Here is a 22,382-nt window from a genome sequence, read left to right on the forward strand (position 1 = left end):
GGCTGTTGTAACACAACATTAATGTACTTTAGTAACAAACTGAAATCCACTGCAAGTAAATATGCTCATAACATGTTTGTACACACAAAATATGCACACCTCAGCAGTTTGTTCTCATGTAAATTCAATGCATACATACATTTTCCAATTTTACATATTTTTCCACCTCACAACCAACAAGCCTAAGATCAGTCAAGTCACCTTTATTTATATAGTGTTTTTTACCATACAGATTGTTTCAAAACAGCTTTACACTGATAATAGGAAAACTATGCAACAAAGTTTGTTTCGGCTGTAGAGCAGCTCTAGAAGAAAATAGTGTCTAGGTGTCCCCAGCTAAGCAAGCCAGAGGCAACAGTGGCAAGGAACCCAAACTCCATCAGGTGACAGAATGGAGAAAAAACCTTGGGAGAAACCAGGCTAAAATATTTAGTTCCATCTGGTTGAAGATCAGATTCATCACGCCGGTATGGAGACGGGTTTGTTGAGGACCTGTGCCACTGGCTGTCGTGTCGATGAAGCCTTCACAGGGAATAGTCCAGTTGACACAAACTCTGCTGACATTCAGGGAGGAGTTGTGCTCGTGTTTTGGTGCTGGTCCTCCATCTGATCTAGATATGGCCCGGATACAGCTGACCTCGTTAACCTCAGGATAAACAGAGAGACCAATATTAGAGTAGATGCCATTCTTCTTATGATGTAACAAGGTTACCAGGTTAAAGAGATGTGTTTTTAGTCTAAATTTAAACTGACAGAGTGTGTTTGCTTCCCGAAAAATGCTACGAAGGCTGTTCCAAAGTTTAGGTGCTAAACAGGAAAAGGATCTACCGCCTGCTATTCTAGGTATTATCAACTGGCCAGAATTTTGCAATCACAATAGACATGAAGGACTATAATGCGTTAAGAGCTTGCTCAAGTACTGGGGAGCTAAACCATTTAGTGCTTTGTAAGTAATTAGCAAGATTTTAAAATGTATACAATGTTTAATAGGGAGGCAATGCAGAGTTGACAGAACCAGGCTAATATGGTCATACTTCCTGGTTCTAGTAAGAACTCTAGCGTCTAAGTTCACTAAGTATGACAACGGTTCAAATGCATAACTGCATAACTACATATGACAATGGTTCAAATTGTTGAATAAAGTGTTTTTTTTTTTTCGCGCACAAAAATCAGATCAGATAGCCTCGGATTTCATCAAAAATATCTTAATTTGTGTTCCAAAGATGAACGAAGGTCTTAGGGGTGTGGAACGACATGAGGGTGAGTAATTAATGACAGAATTTTCATCTTTGGGTGAACTAACCTTTTAAAGGCACAACATGTAATTTTCACCACTAGAGGTCACTTATTCAAAACAAAGGCGTAGCTTAATGACACCATGAATGAGCCTGGAATCATGGGAGTTATCATCTTCACCTTCACAGGAAAGCAATCCGACGGACTCGGCAAATCACTGGTGTCCTGGGGCCTGTACCATGATGGTAGTTGAACAAACTCAGGGTTATAGGATTAGTTTCGAGGTGACAAAAACAAACCACTCCAATCCGGCTTTGTTGGTACCATGATGCTGATCATCAACTTTCTCTGTCAACTCAGGCTTTGATCCTGAGTTTGTGGAGCGCGTGCACATGAATGCGTGACATCAGTGGTGAACAGCCAATCACATGCTTTGCAACAGAGAGAAACTCTGATTCACTTCTCGCGAGAAAGCCAGCGTGATTCAAATCTCTTTTGCTGAAGGTTAAGAGACTGAAGAAAATGAAGAATTTAAACGCATTTACACTAAAGAAAATACTTGTCCATGAAAGAGGAAAAATAAAAGAAATTATCTTGCTCTATCAGTGCAAGTGAAACTTGTGAAGTTAGTTTATATAATTGCTTGATAATATATAGCAATAGAGACTCAAACATGTAAGGTCACTTGCAGTCATTTTTAAAGAGTTATCTATTGATTCTACAGCTTATTTATATTACATATGATCTGTATATATTAATATTCATTTAAACTAAATGCTTAATAATAACTGTTAAACTAAAATTGCTTGTGTGTAATGGATTAATAATAATATAGATTATATAATTATATAAATCATAAAATAATTCTAATTATCATTAAAGCCAGACAATTTCATCTTTAAATATTTGTTTTTACTAGATAGTGACCTTTAATTTGGAGGTAGTGAAACCGGGGGCGTGTGTCAGTATCACTTTGCTCACATCTGATTGGTCCAATTTCGGTTTGAGATCTCTTATCCAGAACATAACCTGCCCCGGAGCAGGTTAGCTGTGGAGCGTAAGTTACTATGGTGATTAACACCGCTAAAAGCCAAGTCACTTTCATGGTACCTAAAACCCAGGATTGGCACAAACTAATCTGAAACTTACCTGGCTAGCCAGTGAATCCGCCTTCATGATACAGGCCCCTGGTTAAATCAGAATCAGAAAGAGCTTTATTGCCGAGCTTGTTTGCACACACCAGGAATTTGCTTTGGTGACAGAGGAAATAACAGTATTCAGATAGTAAAAATGGCATCAAAAATGGCATTGTAAGATTTCTAGATTAAAATATCCAAAAACCAGTAGAGCAGTTGACTTGTGTACTTACATCCCAAACATTTCCAACAATGTTTAAATCCAGAAAAATCAGCCATTTTAAGTGGTCACGTTTTAAATGGGCATCAAGTGGCCTCTAGTGGTCACTCGAGTAACGCCAGCACCAACTATCAATGATTATGAGACACATGAATTTAAAACAATAATGATTTGCACCTATAAATCATTTAGAATAAACTGCAATATTCCATAAAAAAAATAAGAATGGTCTATTTTGATTTCATGGTGACTTTAATCTGTTTTATCAAACATGGAAACATTAAAATGTTCTTGTATTTATTCACAAATAAATGTTTAAAGAACTAGAATAATGACTGCCTTGTGGGGGGTCTTTGAGATGGTTTGCATCATGTGTGCGGTGTTTCTATACAGGAACTGTGTATGCTTATATTAGGTGATGTATATATATATATAAAAAAGGTGCAATATTGTGAAATTTACACTTTTTTAAAACAAGGCATCTTGTCTCATACAGTGCATGCAAGCAAGTTAATCCAGAATTTACAGACATAAATAAATGACGAGCCCATGAGGCTGTTGTAACACAACATTAATGTACTTTAGTAACAAACTGAAATCCACTGCAAGTAAATATGCTCATAACATGTTTGTACACACAAAATATGCACACCTCAGCAGTTTGTTCTCATGTAAATTCAATGCATACATACATTTTCCAATTTTACATATTTTTCCACCTCACAACCAACAAGCCTAAGATCAGTCAAGTCACCTTTATTTATATAGTGTTTTTTACCATACAGATTGTTTCAAAACAGCTTTACACTGATAATAGGAAAACTATGCAACAAAGTTTGTTTCGGCTGTAGAGCAGCTCTAGAAGAAAATAGTGTCTAGGTGTCCCCAGCTAAGCAAGCCAGAGGCAACAGTGGCAAGGAACCCAAACTCCATCAGGTGACAGAATGGAGAAAAAACCTTGGGAGAAACCAGGCTAAAATATTTAGTTCCATCTGGTTGAAGATCAGATTCATCACGCCGGTATGGAGGTCGGGTTTGTTGAGGACCTGTGCCACTGGCTGTCGTGTCGATGAAGCCTTCACAGGGAATAGTCCAGTTGACACAAACTCTGCTGACATTCAGGGAGGAGTTGTGCTCGTGTTTTGGTGCTGGTCCTCCATCTGATCTAGATATGGCCCGGATACAGCTGACCTCGTTAACCTCAGGATAAACAGAGAGACCAATATTAGAGTAGATGCCATTCTTCTTATGATGTAACAAGGTTACCAGGTTAAAGAGATGTGTTTTTAGTCTAAATTTAAACTGACAGAGTGTGTTTGCTTCCCGAAAAATGCTACGAAGGCTGTTCCAAAGTTTAGGTGCTAAACAGGAAAAGGATCTACCGCCTGCTATTCTAGGTATTATCAACTGGCCAGAATTTTGCAATCACAATAGACATGAAGGACTATAATGCGTTAAGAGCTTGCTCAAGTACTGGGGAGCTAAACCATTTAGTGCTTTGTAAGTAATTAGCAAGATTTTAAAATGTATACAATGTTTAATAGGGAGGCAATGCAGAGTTGACAGAACCAGGCTAATATGGTCATACTTCCTGGTTCTAGTAAGAACTCTAGCTGCTGCATTTTGGACCAGCTGGAGTTTGTTTATTAAGCGTGCAGGGCAACCACCCAGTAGAGCATTACAGTAATCTAGCCATGAGTTCATGAATGGATGAACTGTTCCACATTTGTCATGGAGAGCATAAGTCATAGTTTAGATATTATGCCGAGTTCACACTGCACAAGATTCAAAGTCGTCAGATCACTGTTCTTTTCACGCTGAACGGTTATCTGGGGTAGCATTCAGTCACTGCTGTGTACACATTGCTTGATGGATCTGCGACAGGGGGTTTCACATTTCATGACTTTGCAATAGGAGAAATCGCAGACACCTCTGGTCCACAAACTACGTTTCACAACCAAACACACGCAAGAAGTGATAAGGAAATAATGCAAGGTCACGTGTGAGACTGGAGTTCTTGCGCAAGACTGGAATTGTAATTAAAAATGTTAGCCCGCAAGATGCTTACAATCCAATTTGTCTGTGCGCTAATTTGCAGTGAAAATGAGAAAAAGAAAAAAGATTATGGAGGAGGAAATGGTTGGGGAGAAGCGGATCTATAACTTCCCGCTGCCCTGTATCTTCTCTCTCATTGGCTGTAAGTCATCGCCAATGTCATTTTCAGTCAGAACACATTTCACACAGCAGGAGTTTTGAATTGTAGACAGGTCCAGATATTTAGCATGCCAAAAATCTCATGGGCATCGGTGACACATTGTCGATTCTCTCAGATTGTGTCTTTGATACTGCATGACTGTCACTTGCGTGAATGAGTACCGATTTGCCTCCGATTTCTGGTATTTGTGGGCAATTTCACAAAATCAGTTGGTGAGTGAAAATCGGGCCTAAAATCGTGCAGTGTGAACTCTGCACTAATCGGTATAGGGTCTAATTGATTTTAATGATTTAACGAGTTTAGGCAATTCTTCCTCTCCTATAGCAACGAATGAATGGAATTTTTCCCCAGGGTTACTACAATGCACTGTCTGATGCGATACTGTAGTAGACAGTTGCATGGTTATAATTTTCTCTCTACTATAATCAATCTTGCAAGTAAAGAAGTTCATAAAGTCATTGCTGCTGTGCTGTTTGGAAACGTCTGAAGTTTAAGCTTTATTTCTCATTAATTTAGCCACTGTATCAAATAAATACCAAGGGTTGTGTTTATTTTCTTCTAAAAGAGATGAAATATAAGCATATCTAGCTTTTTCTAAGGCTTTTCTGTACGCAATGATGCTATCTTTCCACACAATGCAGGGTGCTGGGGGTGCTGCGGCACCCCATGTTTTCAAAAGATTGTAAACACAGCGCAAATTTTTGTTCATTGAAATTTTGTTAATTTTGAGCAAATTCTTTGATAAAGTCTGTATGGTGCCCTGGTGGCCTGTAAACAGTAACCAGCACAAATGTCAAACAGAATTTATCACTTGCACTAGATAGTGTTACATAAAGTACCATCACGTTGAAGGAATTATATTTGAAACTAGACTTCTGAGTAATACTGAACATATTGCTATAAATTACAGCAACACCACCCCTTTAGCCTTTAAGATGAGGCTCGTGTTTATAACAGTAATCTGGGGGGGTGGACTCATATAAAGTAATGTAATCGTCTGGTTTTAGTCAGGTTTCTGTCAAACACAGGACATCTAGGTTATAGTCTGTGATCATATAATTTGCAATAAGTGCTTTTAAAGAAATTGATCTAATATTTAACAACCCAAGCTTTATCATTTGTTCATCTATATAATGTCTGTTTTTTATTTGTTGAACATCAGTTAAATTCTTACACTTAAATGGGTTTGGGAGTTTTTTGTATTTACTAAATCGGGGAATAGACACAGTCTCTATGTGATGATATCTACGTGAAAGAGTTGGGATTTATCTGACTTCTGTGACGTGAGACAGCTAGCGGACGGTTGGTTTAGCCAGTCTGTCTGCTTCCTGACCTGGGCCCCAGTTAGTCAAGGTTCAACTCTAAGACTATGTGCCATATTGCTAGAGAGAATAGTGTCGCCAACCCAGGAGGGATGAATACCATCTCTTTTCAACAGGTCAGGTCTGCCCCAAAAACTTTTCCAATTGTCTATGAACCCTATATTATTCTGCAGACACCACTTAGATTGCCAGCCATTGAGTGATGATAGTCTACTAAGTATCTTGTCACTCCGGCGAACAGGGAGGGGGCCAGAGCAAATGACAGTGTCTGGCATCATACTTGTGAGTTCACACACCTCTTTAATGTTATTTTTAGTGATCTCCAACTGGCGAAGTCAAACATCATTAGTGACAACGTGAATAACAATCTTAGAGTATTTATGATTAGCCAGCACTTTTAGATTTGCTTTGATGTCAGGCACTCTGGCTCCCGGCAAACATGTGACTATGGTGGCTGGTGTCTCTATTTTCACGTTTCATACAATCGAATCATCAATAACTAGGGCACTTTCAACAGGATTTTCAGTGGGTGTGTCACTGAGAGGAGAGAACCTGTTTGATGTTCTAATTGGAATGGAAATGCGTATGCTGTCTCACAGTCACCCAGTTGCCCTGCTGCACAGGCTTTACATTGTACGGGGTTCGCTAAGCTAGTCATATCCAAAGCAGTATCTAAAGGCCTTGCATTCTTAATATCCTCGATTACAGTTTGGATGCTTAAGCATAAATCAGCTGCAGAATGAGTGTAATGGCTCTAATATTATAACGTTACACATTGTTTACCGTACACAGAATGCACCGGCCTACATTATTATGTACATAAAGTAGTTCAGTGCATTCGCAAATTTCTATATATCCTAATTATTGTTAATATGTAATTCATTTTTCCAGGAGCTATTTGCTTCTACCTTCAATTAAATTGCTAACAGTGATTGTATATTAATCGCCTAAATTATTACATTATTAGCTAACTGCAGTCTCCAAATTGTAATGTTGACATGCATTCTCTGTAAAGCTGCTTTGAAACGATATGTATTGTGAAAAGCGCTATACAAATAAATGTGAATTGAATTGAATTGAATCTGTCTGATCAATGAAATACTCCAATAACAGCAGCTCACTGGTTAATGGTGAACACAGGATCATCTGCACATTCTGTGTTTTTCGAGCAGCACAGCGGGACTTTGGGCAGCTTCTCCCGCGACAGATACAGAACCGGCTGGATGCTGCTGCTGATGTCCATGAAGCCAAAGGCGATGTAGTGGATATAACAGCGGAAGACCGCTGGAGAGAAATACTCTTGAAAAGGAAATAGAGCTACCGGTGGGAAGTAGTTAAACACAATGATGGCCAAGATGATGACAACCATTTTGAAGGCCCTTTTCTTGACGGGATGCCTCTCATCTCGACCTGGAGCAGATTGTCTCAGGGCCCAGAGAATGGAGATGTTACAGAACAGCATGAACGCAAACACTGCCAGAATCATGACAGTGAAGACCTTCTCAAAGTTAGGGATTTTTCCTACACACTTTGCTGCAGCGTAGACCAAGGTGATAAACAACATGACGGCAGCACACACAGAGCGATGGCGCTTGTCTTTGAGTTTGGTGAAGGTGATGGGATGGCGGACGGCCATGTATCTGTCCAGACAGATGCAGGACAGGAACAGTGGCGACAAGTCTTTGACACCGTAAAAGAAGCGCAGGATGTACCAGGTGCTGCTGGCGGTCAGATAGACAATGTTGGCCAGTTCCAGTGGAAGAATGAGGCAGAAGAAAGTGTCCAGCACAGCCAAATGGACAATGAAGATGTCTGAGGTGGAGGAGTCGCGCTTATTCTTATGGATGAGCCACAGAACCATGATGTTGGCCGGGATGCCCAGGAACATGTTGATGAACTGCAGCCCCAGGTAGAAGATGAGGACGGCAGGCATGTGTGCGCAGCTGCTGTAGACCGTCTGCTCGGCCGGCGAGACATTCAGCGATTTTTGGCTGATGAGCAGAGAGGAGTTGATGTATCTGAACAGCTCTGTGATTGCCATTGTCCTCTCCATGGGCTCAGACCAACCACTGAAACACACAAACAGTGATCAAATGCAACCAAACTGTACAATCAAACTCTTGCTTTGTGCTTTTCTAGTCCTCATACAAAATGCCACGTAAACGGCACTCAAACAACTTTCATTTTATGTCATGATAATAACATTCATGAGGGTATTTGTCTGTCACAGTTTCTAATCATAAAACTGTGTTCAAATGGGGACTTGCAGACACAATAACTAAAGTTCCCTTTCAGTCGGTCACGTTCGACGTACGTCAGTAGTGACCGACGAATTGGGATATCGCTAGAGAGCCCTATCAGCTTCGAGTGAACTACAACAGGCCAATGAAGTTGGCGTGCGATATTTGCATAATGCGCACCGCCCCCGCCAGGTGGTATAAATAGGGGAGCAGATGCAATCGCACTCTGTCTTTCGCTTCGGAGCCAACCTGTGTGTTCCTGCTGTTAGTCTGAGAGTGACTTCGCAAGCCTTTGAAGAGCTTTTGTTCTACAGTGCTGGCTTTATGGCACCTTACAGCGAGGCCGCGAGCTTTCCCAGAGTGAGCTTCTCGAGCTGTTATACAGCTCTCAACTGCTGTTTTCACAGCATTATTTGCCCCGTTGGTTTGCGATTTGGGCCGGTTCCTCTGTGTGTGACTCAGGGAGTGAAAAGTGTACCTGCAGTCACATCGCGGCTGTTCCCTGTGTGCTTCGGCACAAAGAACAAGAGCTTCTAAAAGAGCTTCACAGACAGACACTGCGTCTTTTTCAAGACGTCATTCTGTCTGTGCGTTTCTGGAGGCGGTCGTTTCCTATCCTCACTGACGGCCACAATCACTTTCTCTCATGTCTGCTTAGCGTGCTGAGACTGTGTTTGTGGGTGGTTCATATTCTCTTGTAAAAAAAGAGAGCATGCCCACGTAGGCGCGTTGTTCGTCTTGCCTTTCTCGTAAGGGCTTGAGCGCTCAGCGCGCCGTGTGCCGTCGAGCTGCCGGCTGACAGCGCGCGTTGCCATGGCAACCTAGCGCGTTGTTCGGCGCTCTAGATGCGTGGTCGAGACTCGAGTGCCTCAAACGAGGTGGAGTCCCCTCACCTATTCCCCGATCTAGTTTCTCTTTCTGAATCAGAAGAGTACTACTTTTGGTGAATAAGCCAGGGTGACCAGAGGATCACAGTGGGGCATTACCTGCCGAGCCAATCTCCGTGGGCCCCCCACTCCTCTAGCGCATCGCAAACATGCTGTGACTGTGTTCGTGGGTGGTTTATGTTTGGTAAAAACATGGCCACGTCGGCGCTCAGCGCCGTGTGTCGTTCAGTTAGACGACCACGTTCACTCTCTCACATGGCTGGTAGCTTCTGGGTGGATTGCTGGTCCTTCTCATGGGGGACCTAGCATCTTAGTCAGGGCTCCAGCAGAGGATCAGATGTCGACTGCTACATTGGAGAGAGGGTTGTTGGGCTCTGGACATGAAGATGAGGCTGAGCGTCCCACGGTTGTGATGTGCTCATGCTGAATCAGATTCAGAGTTAACGACCATGCTTTCCCGGGCCCCTGGGGGCGTGGTGTGACGCGTACTCGCCTTGCCCCGCCCCCTGTCTTAGCCCGGACGTGCATGAAAAACTTGGCAGTTTGGAAGCCTTTTTTGGTGCCAAATATGGAACACCAAAAGGGTCATATCTGCATTAAAAGTTTTTTCTCTCTCACTACCCTCTGTGGTGGGGTGGCAGTGCTACGGGCACACCACCTCTGCCCTGCATGGGTCTTGGCCCCCGGCAGGTCTGTGGAAGGCCAAAGCACTCATTGCATATGGGTAGTTCTGAGTCGGGGTTGAGCTACGCATGATGCAAGTCATAGCGCAGGCCCCTGGCCAGACAATGTCTACCATGGTGGTCCGGAAACACCCCTGGCTAGCCTTGCAGAGGTGTGTCATCGTCTAAGTACGCTTTCTCGATGCTCTCATCTCACAAGCTGGCCTAAAATCCAACCCGCAGCCAAGCCACTTGGCTAGCGAGAAGCGGTCCTGGAGAAACTGGTGACCTGGAGCTGAGGTAAACAGTTCTTCGGGAGACGATGCCCGCATCGCTCCCTCCCCGGAGGAGGGCCGGGTGGAGAATTTTGGTATGTTCCGCCGCTGGCTCTCCGGAGACCAGCGGTGCCCATGGAGTAGAACTGTTTTCTGACCCTCCAGGTCCCAAGAGGGCGCGGCTGGCAGTGCGCGAGGCCCCACCTCGCCACTCTCAGCCCCCTCTCACTTCGCCAGCAGGTCCCAGTGTGTTGGTCGAGGCCACCTCCCATGTGCCGTCTCCCATTCACACTGCCACCTTGCAGAGTCTGACCACACTACGGGCCGCTATGCCGTCCGAGTCGGGTCCAGCACTCTACCTCGCTGCCCCACGCCCGGTACGTCTGTGGTCCATTTGGTCCCGCTGGTTCGGTGTCTGGAAGCCTGGCTAGCGCTTTCCAGCCCGTCCCGCTGGCTCATTTGTACCATCAGACTCGGCTATGCGATTCAGTTCGCCTGGCGTCCCCCGGTGTTCAGGGGTGTCCATTACACTCGTGTGTCCCTGGACAATGCACCTGTTCTCTGGGCGGAGATTGCTGTCCTCCTGGCGAAGGATGCAGTCGAGCCGGTCCCTCCAGCCGATTTGAAGTCAGGGTTCTCCAGCCCCTACTTCATTGTACCCAAGAAGGGCGGTGGGCTACGGCCAATCCTGGATCTGCGTGTCCTGAATCGGTCCCTTCTCAGGCTGCCGTTCAAGATGCTTACGCAGAAGTGCATTTTCAAATGCATCCGTCCCCAGGATTGGTTTGCAGCGATCGACCTGAAGGACGCGTACTTTCATGTCTCGATTCTGCCTCGTCACAGACTCCTACGGTTTGCGTTCGAGGGTCAGGCATATCAGTACAAAGTCCTACCCTTCGGGCTGGCCCTGTCGCCCCGCGTCTTTACGAAGGTTGCGGAGGCGGCCATTGTTCCGCTCAAGGAACAGGGCGTTTGCATCTCAACTACCTCGACGACTGGCTCATCCTGGTCAGCTCGCGGGAGCAGTTGTGCGAACACAGGGACATGGTGTTAGCTCACCTCAGTCGGTTGGGTCTTCGGGTCAACTGGGACAAGAGCAAACTCTCCCCCGGGCAGAGGATCTCTTATCTCAGTAGGGAACTGGATTCGGTCGCCTGGACCGCGCACCTCTCTGAGGAGCGCGTCCAGTCAGTGTTGACCTGCCTGAGTATGCTCAAGCGCAGGACGGCGGCCCCACTGAAACTCTTTCAGAGGCTCCTGGGGCATATGGCATCCGCAGCCGCAGTCATGCCGCTCGGATTGCTTCATATGAGGCCGCTTCAACACTGGCTCCGCGGCCGGGTCCCGAGATGGGCGTGGCAGCGCGGTACGTTCCGTGTCCCCGTGACACCGAACTGCCGTCGCACCCTCACCAAGTGGTCAGACTCTTCGTTCCTGCGGGCTGGAGTTCCCCTCGAACAAGTGTCCATGCAGTGGTGTGGTCCACACAGATGCCTCTGCCACGGTGTGGGGGGCCACGTACAACGGGCATGCAGCATCGGGTCTGTGGACGGGGCCCCAACTGCATTCGCATATCAATTGCCTCGAGTTGCTAGCAGTACGTCTTGCACTGGGCCGCTTCCAGGAGCTGTTGACAGACAAGCACGTACTGGTCCGCTCGGACAGCACTGCGGCCGTTGCGTACATCAACCATCAGGGTGGTCTACGCTCCCGCCGTACGTCGCAACTCGCCCGCCATCTCTTGCTATGGAGTCAGAAGCATCTGAGGTCGCTTCGTGCCATTCACGCCCCAGGCGTGCTCAACCGTGCAGCCGACGAGCTCTCACGGCAGCCTCCGCTTCCGGGCGAATGGCGACTCCATCCCCAGGTGGTCCAGCTGATCTGGCAGCGCTTTGGCGAGGCACAGATAGATCTGTTCGCCTCCCGGAGACTGCCCACTGCCAGTTCTATTCCCTGACCGGCGGCACGCTCGGCATGGATGCCCTGGCAATCAGCTGGCCCCGGGGCCTACGCAAATATGCGTTTCCCCCAGTGAGCCTTCTCGCACAGCTCCTGTGCAAAGTCAGGGAGGACGAGGAGCAGGTCTTGTTAGTGGCTCCATACTGGCCCACTCGGACCTGGTTCTCGGACCTCACGCTCCTCGCGACAGCACCTCCCTGGCCCATTCCTCTGAGGAAGGACCTCCTGACTCAGAGACGGGGCACCCTCTGGCACCCGCGTCCCCACCTGTGGAAACTCCATGTGTGGTCCCTGGACGGGACGCGGAGGTTCTGAGTGATCTCCCGCAAGCGGTTGCAGACACCATCACTTCCGCTAGAGCTCCTTCTACGAGGAACCTCTATGCGCTGAAGTGGAACCTATTCGTCGAATGGTGTTCCTCTCAACCAGAGCGAGAGGACCCCCGATCATGTTCGGTCAGAACCGTGCTTTCCTTTCTGCAAGAGGGCCTGGAGCGAAGGCTGTCTCCCTCCACCCTCAAGGTGTATGTTGCCGCTGTCGCCGCACATCACTATGCAGTTGATGGTAAATCGCTAGGGAAGCACGATCTGATCGTCAGGTTCTTGAGGGGGGCGAGGAGACTAATCCTCCCCGGCCCCCCTCTGTACCCTCTTGGGATCTGACCCTGGTTCTTACATCTCTCCGGGGTCATCCCTTCGAGCCTTTGCAATCAGTCGAGTTAAAAGTACTGTCCCTAAAGACCGTCCTCCTGGTTGCATTGGCCTCGCTCAAGAGGGTAGGGGACCTGCACGCATTTTCGGTTGACGAATCGTGCCTGGAATTCGGGCCCGGTGACTCTCACGTTATCCTGAGACCCCGGCCTGGATATGTGCCCAAGGTTCCTACCACTCCCTTTCGAGATCAGGTAGTGAACCTGCAAGCGCTGCCTTCGGAGGAGGCAGACCCAGCCCTAGCTTTGCTCTGTCCCGTCCACGCTCTGCGCCTGTACGTGGACAGAACGCGAAGCTTTAGGACCTCAGATCAGCTCTTTGTCTGTTACGGAGGCCAGCAGAAGGGAAAGGCTGTCTCCAAGCAGAGGATGGCCCACTGGATAGTGGACGCCATCGCCCTGGCGTATGAGTCCCGGGGCGTGCCTTGCCCGCTCAGGTTGAGAGCCCACTACACCAGAGGAGTGGCCTCTTCCTGGGCGCTGGCGCACGGCTCCTCGCTGACAGATATCTGTAGAGCTGTGGGCTGGGCGACACCTAACACGTTCGCTAGATTCTATAGCCTTCGTGTAGAACCGGTATCTTCCCGTGTGCTCGCTTCCACCAGCCGGTAGACGCGAAGAGCCCGTTCTAGTGTCGGCTTGCAATGCCACTCCCGCCCCCTGGGCCGGATACGTGCATCCTTTTTACTCCAGTCGAGTTCCCCGTTTGGCGAACCCTGTCGAGTTCCTCCGCCTCCCCCTTCGGCTCGGACATTGCGGAGTGTCTGATGCCAGGCCAAACCTCCGTCACCGACGTTGACGTTTGGCTGGGTTCCACATGTCGTGACCCCTCCACGTGAGCGGTCCCATGTGTGTATTTGTCCACGGTCAACTCCCTACGGCGAGCCCGTGTCTTTCCCTAGCAGACCCAGCTCTGCTGTCACCTGTCAGATGAGTCTCCCCCCTACCCAGGTGGAGCCATCCCAGGGACTCCATATGCGTACTGCCCACGGCCAGTCCATATGTGTACTCTCCACGTAAATTCCTCCCCTACAGGTGGGTAGTGGTCTCCGCAGCGTCCCCTACGGGTTCGCTTCCCCAGTGTAGTCTAGTTTACTTAGTGGGTATATCGGAACAGCAGTAGACTCTCTCGGCGTAAGCTCGCCCCCTTCCCCGTCCCACTGGTGCGCCGGGTGGCTAGAGCTTGCGTTGGGCACTGGAAGGGGTTCATACTGTGGCGCTTTATTTGGGATCCCAATTCGTCGGTCACTACTGACGTACGTCGAACGTGACCGACTGAAAGGGAACGTCTCGGTTACGTATGTAACCCTCGTTCCCTGAAGGAGGGAACGGAGACGTACGTCCCGTCGCCACAGTTGCTGTACCCTCGCTGTAGTGCAGACTAGGTTGTCTCCTCAGCGAAAAACAGAGTGCGATTGCATCTGCTCCCCTATTTATACCACCTGGCGGGGGCGGTGCGCATTATGCAAATATCGCACGCCAACTTCATTGGCCTGTTGTAGTTCACTCGAAGCTGATAGGGCTCTCTAGCGATATCCCAATTCGTCGGTCACTACTGACGTACGTCTCCGTTCCCTCCTTCAGGGAACGAGGGTTACATACGTAACCGAGACGTTCACATGTGCACAAATACATGTTGAATTAAAGCGTTTACCTGCAGCTGCATTAACATCACATGTGACAATCTCTCATAATGCAACAAAAGGCTTTCTGTATGTTCTTCTGTAAAAGAATATTAACTTTTGATAATTATTTTAAAAAGGATATTCCTTGGTCAAACCTTAGAGACCCCCCTGTGGTGAAAATCAAGTATTTAATGTTGTTTATATGTCTATGTTGTGTTTTTAATGTGCTTTCAGACAAAAAATTAGCAAATTCATAAGTCAAGACCATTGCTGAGAATTTTCTCCTTAAAACTGCAGTGAACAAAAATGTCTCAAAAAACGTGGTTTGAAATCAACAGTGTTTCTTATGTCAATTCAAGTCATCTTTATTTATATAGCACTTTTTACAATGCAGATTGTTTCAAAGCAGCTTTACAGTGATAGCAGGAACATAATTTTGGCTGTACAGCAGCTCTAGAAGAAAATAGTGTCATTGTCCAGCTCAAGAAAGTTCAGTATTGATTCATTTCTGTTGTAAAAATCATTACTTATTAATTCAGTTAATTTATCTATACAGCAGCTCTGGAGAAAACAGTGATGTCATCATCCAGCTCAGTTCAATTCGCATACAATGGTGTCAATGAAGGCAGATCAGTAATATTGTTGAATGTTAAGTGTCCCCAACTAAACAATTCAGAGGCAACAGTGGCAAGGAACCCAAATTCCAACAGGTGACAGAATGGAGAAAAAAAATCTTGAGAGAAACCAGGCACAGTCAGGGGGCCAGTTCTCCTCTGGTCAACAAACGAACAGTGCATGATTATGATTCAGGCAGCATTACAGGTCAGAAGTCAGATTGGTATCGGAACATTCAAAATATTTTTTCCAGTTCCATCTGGTTGATGATTTGATTCATCACACTGGTATGGAGATGGGTTTGTTGAGGATCTGTGCCATTGGCTGTCGTGTCAATGAGGCCTTCACAGGGGACTGTCTAGTTGACACAATCTCTGCTGACACTTCAGGGATGTGTTGTACTCATGTTTAGGCACAGGTCCTCCATCTGATCTGGATACGGCCCGGATCTGGCTGACTACGGTAAACCTCAGGATCAACAGAGAGATTAATATTAGTGTAGATGCCTTCTAATACTAGCATAGATTCTTCTTATGATGTAACAAGTACATCAGGTGTTATAGGAAGTGTTCCCGATTCCGGCTGACCTAATTTATGCAGCCTAACAACCATTTAACTGATTTGAAAATAGAAATTGATAATGTGTTATGTATATGCCAGGTTAAAGAGATGTGTTTTTAGTCTAGATTTAAACTGACAGAGTGTGTCTGCTTCCCAAACAATGCTAGGAAGGCTGTTAGCACCAAAGCTTAGGTGCTAAATAGAAAATGTATCTACCACCTGCGGTTGATTTTGATATTCTAGGTATTATTAACTGGCCAAAATTTTGAGATTGCAATAGACGTGAAGGACTATAATGCGTTAAGAGCTCGCTCAAGTACTGGGGACCTAAACCATTTAGTGCTTTGTAAGTAATTAGCAAGATTTTAACAGAACCAGGCTAATATGGTCATACTTCCTGGTTCTAGTAAGAACTCTAGCTGCTGCGTTTTGGACCAGCTGGAGTTTGTTTATTAATTGTGCATGGCAACCACCCACTAGAGCATTACAATAATCTAGCCTTAAGGTCGTGAACATATGAACTAACTGTTAATAAAGATAACTCTCTCTAGCTCGCAGTAGCCAAGGAGGCTTACAGAGAGACTAACAACTTAGCAAATAATAGCAAAGCTCTGGGAGTGGAGGCCTCAGCATAACGACTCTCTAATTGAGAGGAGGCCTAACAATGCCCCACTCTCAGGATGTCTTGCAAGAAGCCTTCAACTCATAACTGTTATCCTGGTGGAGGTAAGTTTCTTGATAGGAAAGCGCTCACAATGCACACAAACAGCCCTCTCAAGGACTAAACGTGCATGCTTCTCACCCATGCACATAACGCACATATTGTGTGTGTCATCTGGTGTCAGATAACACTGACACAGAGGAACACACTGTCTGAAAGACTTAGTGCTAGTGCTACTCATAATATTTAGATTGCCTTGTATAGACACACATTCAAACAAACAGGTATCCTGAAGACAAGAAAGAGGATGATGTAATTCAAAGGTGGTCTTTTATACTCACGGTCACACCAGTGGTGACGTCATAGGCTGCCGCCTGCCAATGTCAAGTTCATTGTCATGTTTAGACTCACGCTTCAGACATCTGGCATGCTGGAGACATTCCCCTGTAGCGACCCCTAGGGGATGCAGTGTGAGTTCCCTTTCAAAAAGGAACCTTCATTCCCTGATGGAGAGAACAAAGACGTGTGTCGAAACCGACATATGGGGATTCGCTCTTAAGAGCCCCAGTCATCTCTGAGAGTATCAGAAAAGGCCAATAAAATTGTCGTGCAGAATTTGCATGCCAGGCCACGCCCGTTCATACGGGTATTTAAGGCCGTCAGAATGCAAGCTACACTTCAGTTTTGTTCTGAGGAGCCAAGGTAGCATCTCAGCCACTTCAGTGGCCAGTACAGAGATGTGGCCAGAGGGACACACGTCTCTGTTCCCTCCATCAGGGAATGAGGGTTACCATACATAACCGAGACATTCCCTTTCTGGTGGTCACTTCGCCATTTGTCAAAACCGACATATGGGGTCCCTATACTAAACGCCACAACAACTGCACCATGTCACAAGATGCGGTGCAAATGTGGGCAAGCCTATGCGTGCCAACGACAAGTGCAGCAACACTCACTCGTAACCTTCCAACGCCCAGGGTAAATGACCTCAGATCTCCTGCAAGGAGCGGTATTCACCTCACAAGAGGTCACTGCAGCTGTAGGGCCTTTTCTGATTCTTTTAAGGCAGTAAGTGTAAGCTTAGAGAATGCACAGCTGTGTACGCTGGTTGTAAACGTTAGGAAGCGTTCTCTTTCCCATTGAGATACGGAGGCCCCATTCTACCCAAAGGGGAGGTACACATGTGGAAAATACATCCTAAGGACTAACCAGAGGGGAGTTCTACGTAGGAAAAAACCCTATGTGGTGGGCTCCACCGAAGGGGGGAGGCTATCCCACAGCGACCAGTGACAGAGCTAGTTCTGTTGAGAGGAGGACACTAGGTTCAAACACTGGAAACTGAACAGTGTACATACATTGTATGGGGTGACCATCAGGGCAACCACTACATATGGAGCACTAGCCAGATTACAAGGTCTCACATGAAAAGGGGCAGTTCACGAGTAATGGGCCTGGAAGCGAGTTCCTCCACCAAACTCATCTACCGGGAAAGTGCTAAAATGATGGAGAGAGGTGGTCTAGGGTTCACCATTCCAGGGGATCAACTCTGCCCTGGTCATCTGCTCCTCCGGCTCCACCTTGGTCTCCAGCCCCACCCTGGTCACCTGGTCATGTGCTTCCCTTGTCTTGTGTGTCATGTTCTCATTGGTTGGTCTAGTCATGTGTCCTGTGTTCTTATTGGTTCATTGTTTGATTATGCACGGGTGTTCCTTGTTAGTCATTAGTCTCTCTGTATAAATAGCTCTCATCTCTCTCCCATTGTTCCCGGTCTAGCTTTGATGTTGTTTGTTACTTCTGTTTGGTGAGTTTTATGTTCATATTCAAGTTTAGTCAATTCAAGTTCAAGTCATTATTTATTTTGTATTTTGTTCAAGTTTTGTAAATAAAAGCTGCACATGGGTTCTCAATTCAACTTGCCTCCAGTGGACTTTGTTACATTATATATTTATTAAACATAAAGCATTGGTATTCCTTTACAGTACATTTTAAAAATCTAAATCCAGTCTTAACCTGCTTACAAAATCCACCAGATTATTGATACTACTAGTACTACTACTACTACAATTATTAGGGGTTCAAGCACGTATATGTGTGTCTGCGTGTGTGTGTGTGTGTGTGTGTGTGTGTGTGTGTGAAATATGATACTCAACAAAAAACACATGCAAACTTGTATATTTTGTTGTATTTATTATCCCCCTCAATCACTAATTTCCCAAACACACATCTCTACAATCCTTTTCTGCATCAAAAGATTTGGTCTTACCTTCTGATTAGTTGGATTGAGAGCGTTGTACGACAATTAGAGATTTCAAGGTGGAGTCCGCACCAGCTCAGTCAGGATCCAATGCTCTTGAGGCTCGATGGAAGTAGTTTAATTGCAGGTATTGATAATAGTTTATGTATAAGTAACTCACTCTGAGACTTGTTTAGAGAGGTTTACGAAGCACCAAATACAATGGTTTTGTTTTAGTAACAAGGTACAGAATAAAAAATAATATATATAGTTTACAAAGATCACATCCTCTTTTCAGCCCCTAACACTTCACAGTTTCCTGTTGCATGCAAAACATAAGACTGCAACACATTCTGCAAACTGTAACACATTTTAATCGCTAAATCTTGAGACCTTCCCATTAGTTTCCTTTTAACATTTCTAGTTATAATAAAACATACATCTCTGTCTCTTTTCTCAGAAACTCAGCAGGAAAAACCTCACTTTTATTTAAACATCATTTGCAGATACAACCGGCGCTGAAGCTTCCGTGGTCAAAGCTTCAACCTCGTTTGTAATCTGTTCCATTTCACACATAAAAGTATTCAAAGCATAATCAATTTCAAATTAATTTTCTGTTGCTGCCTCAGTAAATTAATCATCTCTTTGGCCTTGGAATCCATCTCCATTCCTCCCATCCTAGTGGTTCTTCTTCTCCTTTTTGATGTTTGTTTTGGATCATTGTCCTGATGGAAGATCCAACCACGGCCCATTATAAGATTTCTAGCAGAAGAAGTCAGATTTTTTATCCGTTTGTATTTGATAGAATCCATGATGCCATGTATCTGAACAAGATGTTCAGGACCTCCAGCAGAAAAATAGGCCCACAACATTAAAGATCCAGCAGTATATTTAACCGTGGGCATGGAGTACTTTTTATCCATATGTGCACCAAACCCATCTGGTGGGTTTGCTGCCAAAAATGCCAAAAGTTCCAGTTGTGTCTGACAACTGAATATGCTGGAGTTTGTTTTTGGATGAGAGCAGAGGATTTTTCTTCAAACCCTCCCAAACAACTTTTGGTGATATAGATGCTTTTTGGTAATTTTTTTAAGCTTTCTGACCCCAAGACTCAACTAATTTCTGCAATTCTCCAGTTGTGATCCTTGGAGAGTCTTTGGCCACTCAAACTCTCCTCCTCACCACGCATTAGGACGCTATAGACACACGTCCTCTTCCAGGCAGATTCGTAACATCTTTAATTATCTTCTTAATTCTTGCCCTGATGGTGGAAATGGGGATTTTCAATGCATTGTCTTTTTTTCTTATAGCCATTTTCTATTTTGTGAAGCTCAACAATCTTTTGCTGCACATCAGAACTATATTCTTTGGTTTTTCTCATTGTGATGAATGATTAAAGGAGTAGTTCACTTTCATATAAAATTTTCCTGATAATTTACTCACCCCAAGATGTTCATGTCTTTCTTTCTTCAGTCGAAAAGAAATTAAGGTTTTTGATGAAAACATTCCAGGATTATTCTCCTTATAATGGACTTCAATGGCCTCCAAACGGTTGAAGGTCAAAATTAGAGTTTCAGTGCAGCTTCAAAGGGCTTTAAACAACACCAGACAAGGAATAAGGGTTTGGCGTTTGTGTTTACACATATTTTTACTCCTGTGGAACAGGAAGTCATGGCTGGACAATTTCATGCTCCTTGTCACCCTGGTGTGCTAAAAAATGTAAATATGAATAAGAATATACTTCAGAGATATTTTACTCATAAGAATTTCTAGGGGTGCCAATAATTGTGGCCAACATGTATAGGAGAAAAACATTTATTTCATAATGTGAGTTTCCCCCAACTTTCAATTGTTTTACTTCAATGAAAGGTTCGAATTTTGTGAATTTTTCTGAATGAAATATCAAAAGGATAAACAATGCAGATTTGATCATTTGTAAGTGTGAACTTGTGAAAACAACTGCCACAGGTAATAGGACATTATTTTCTTATTTATTTATTTTTATTTGTAAAAATGTATTTTTGGTGTTTTTTCTTTTTTATTTTGATAGACAAGAAGTGAAAGAGAAAAGGGGAACGGGATTGGGAAAGTTCCATGAGGCAGAACTCAAACACAGGTCACGCGAGCTGTCCACAAATCTGCGCAGACGATAGGATATTATTTTCAACTTGACTGCAATGTTTTATTCTCCATCTCTCAATACATTTTGCATAAATGAACCTTTATGTTATGTCATCGCAGATTAAAATCTATAAATCAAAATATTTATTGCATTTATAAGGGGAGAAGGCTCAGAAAGGCTCTATTGCCTCAGTGGTTTAGTGTCTTTGGGCGGATAGCCCAAAAGAGGCCCTTTCCATTGTTTTACTTCAATAATATGTTAGAATTTTTTGAATTTTTTTAATGAAAGATCAAAAGGATAAACAATGTAAATTTATTTAAGCCCACTTTGATCATATTTAACAAGGGTGCCAATAATTCTGGAGTTTACTGTATTTTACAAAACATGTTCAACTCTAAATCTTCAAGAAAATCAAAGTTAAATATCTGAACAAGTTCTGTTCCAAATTTTAGGTTGATATCTCAAAAAAAGTACTTTCAGTAAGATTTTTTTTTTGTGCGCAGTACCGAACTTTACCACTAGATGACATCCAGAGTCCACCGATGACCATATAAGGACTCTTCGATTTCCATATATGGTTTGCGTGAGCTGAACCATACATTTCCATAATATTCAAAATATTTGTGAAGTAGACATCCTATTCAGAATTAGTTTGGGCAGTTATGTTAATATTTGTTTTGAATTCAACCCAAGGCTGTAACCATGTCTTGAACATTGGGGGGACCACATTTTTTATGATTATTATTATTTAAAGAAATGAAATAATAATAAAGAAGAAATAAGAATGGTAAAAGAACTTCTAGGTCTATAGTTGTGAAGTAGTCCATTAAACTAATAATATTTTATTTAAAAATATGCACACATTCACTTTGTATGTCTAATATGTCAATAATGTAAGAAACGTCTCTTGTCCCGTCACATTCAGTTATAAATGACATCATGATAGCATATTTTCAAATATAAATGGAGAAATGCCTTCTTTGAATTGATTGGCAGTCATTTTCATATTGACGAGCACTGTTAGACTGCTGAGGCAGACCAGCCTAAAAATGTAAATATTTAAACTGTCAGTCATCCTAACAACAAACAGAGTGGTGCGTAATGGAGAACAGCATTAAAGGGATTGTTCACCCAAATATGAAAATTCTGTCATCATTTATTCACCCTCGGGTTGTTCCAAACCTGTATAAATTTCTTTGTTCTGTTGAACACAAAGGAAAATATTTTGAAGAATGTGGGAAACTGAACAGTTCTGGGGCACCATTGATTTCCATAGTATTTTTATTTTTTTTTTTCCTACTATGGAAGTACTATGGAACTTTCTTCAAAATATCTTCCTTTGTTTTCAGCAGAACAAAGAAATGTGTACAGATTTGGAACAACTTAAGGGTGAGTAAATGATGACAGAATTTTCATTTTTGCGTGAACTATCCCTTTAAGAAATATCAAATATTGGGGGATAACTCGGCTATTTCCAATTATTCCCTATGGTGGTTGTGGCCCTGATTCAGAAAAGTCAGATATAAAAACATACGGAAAGAATCAGAGTGTGTTATAGTTTGGCACTGTATCACAAATGGAGAATTTATCGCTATTTCTCTATTGCTCTGTCACTTCTTTTGAAAATCAGTAACCAACTATGAAAACTAGAGTCTGAAAGCTTTCAAATGATATATAGTTTGGTCAAGATTATTTTAGGTTTAT

The 22,382-nt window shown here is 44.2% G+C and overlaps 1 protein-coding gene across 2 annotated transcripts; it reads right to left on the reverse strand.

The window, feature by feature from the left end:
- Positions 1-183: 183 nt before the first annotated feature.
- Positions 184-20,802, reverse strand: LOC127513528 (uracil nucleotide/cysteinyl leukotriene receptor-like). 2 transcript variants are annotated; one of them, XM_051895392.1, is made up of 4 exons: positions 20,000-20,802; positions 18,587-19,817; positions 7,251-8,198; positions 184-646 (listed from the first exon to the last, which is right to left on the reverse strand). In XM_051895392.1, exons 3-4 carry the CDS (start codon positions 8,180-8,182, stop codon positions 565-567), a joined length of 1,014 nt encoding a protein of 337 aa, XP_051751352.1. In that variant the 5' UTR covers positions 8,183-8,198; positions 18,587-19,817; positions 20,000-20,802; the 3' UTR covers positions 184-564. The 2 variants fall into 2 exon arrangements, with proteins under 2 accessions (XP_051751352.1, XP_051751351.1); XM_051895391.1 differs by lacking the exon at positions 184-646 and adding an exon at positions 3,329-3,792 and having other exon boundaries at positions 20,000-20,792.
- Between the last annotated feature and the right edge of the window lie 1,580 nt (positions 20,803-22,382).

The sequence above is a fragment of the Ctenopharyngodon idella genome, chromosome 5 (assembly GCF_019924925.1).
Source record: "Ctenopharyngodon idella isolate HZGC_01 chromosome 5, HZGC01, whole genome shotgun sequence".
Taxonomy (NCBI): domain Eukaryota; kingdom Metazoa; phylum Chordata; class Actinopteri; order Cypriniformes; family Xenocyprididae; genus Ctenopharyngodon; species Ctenopharyngodon idella.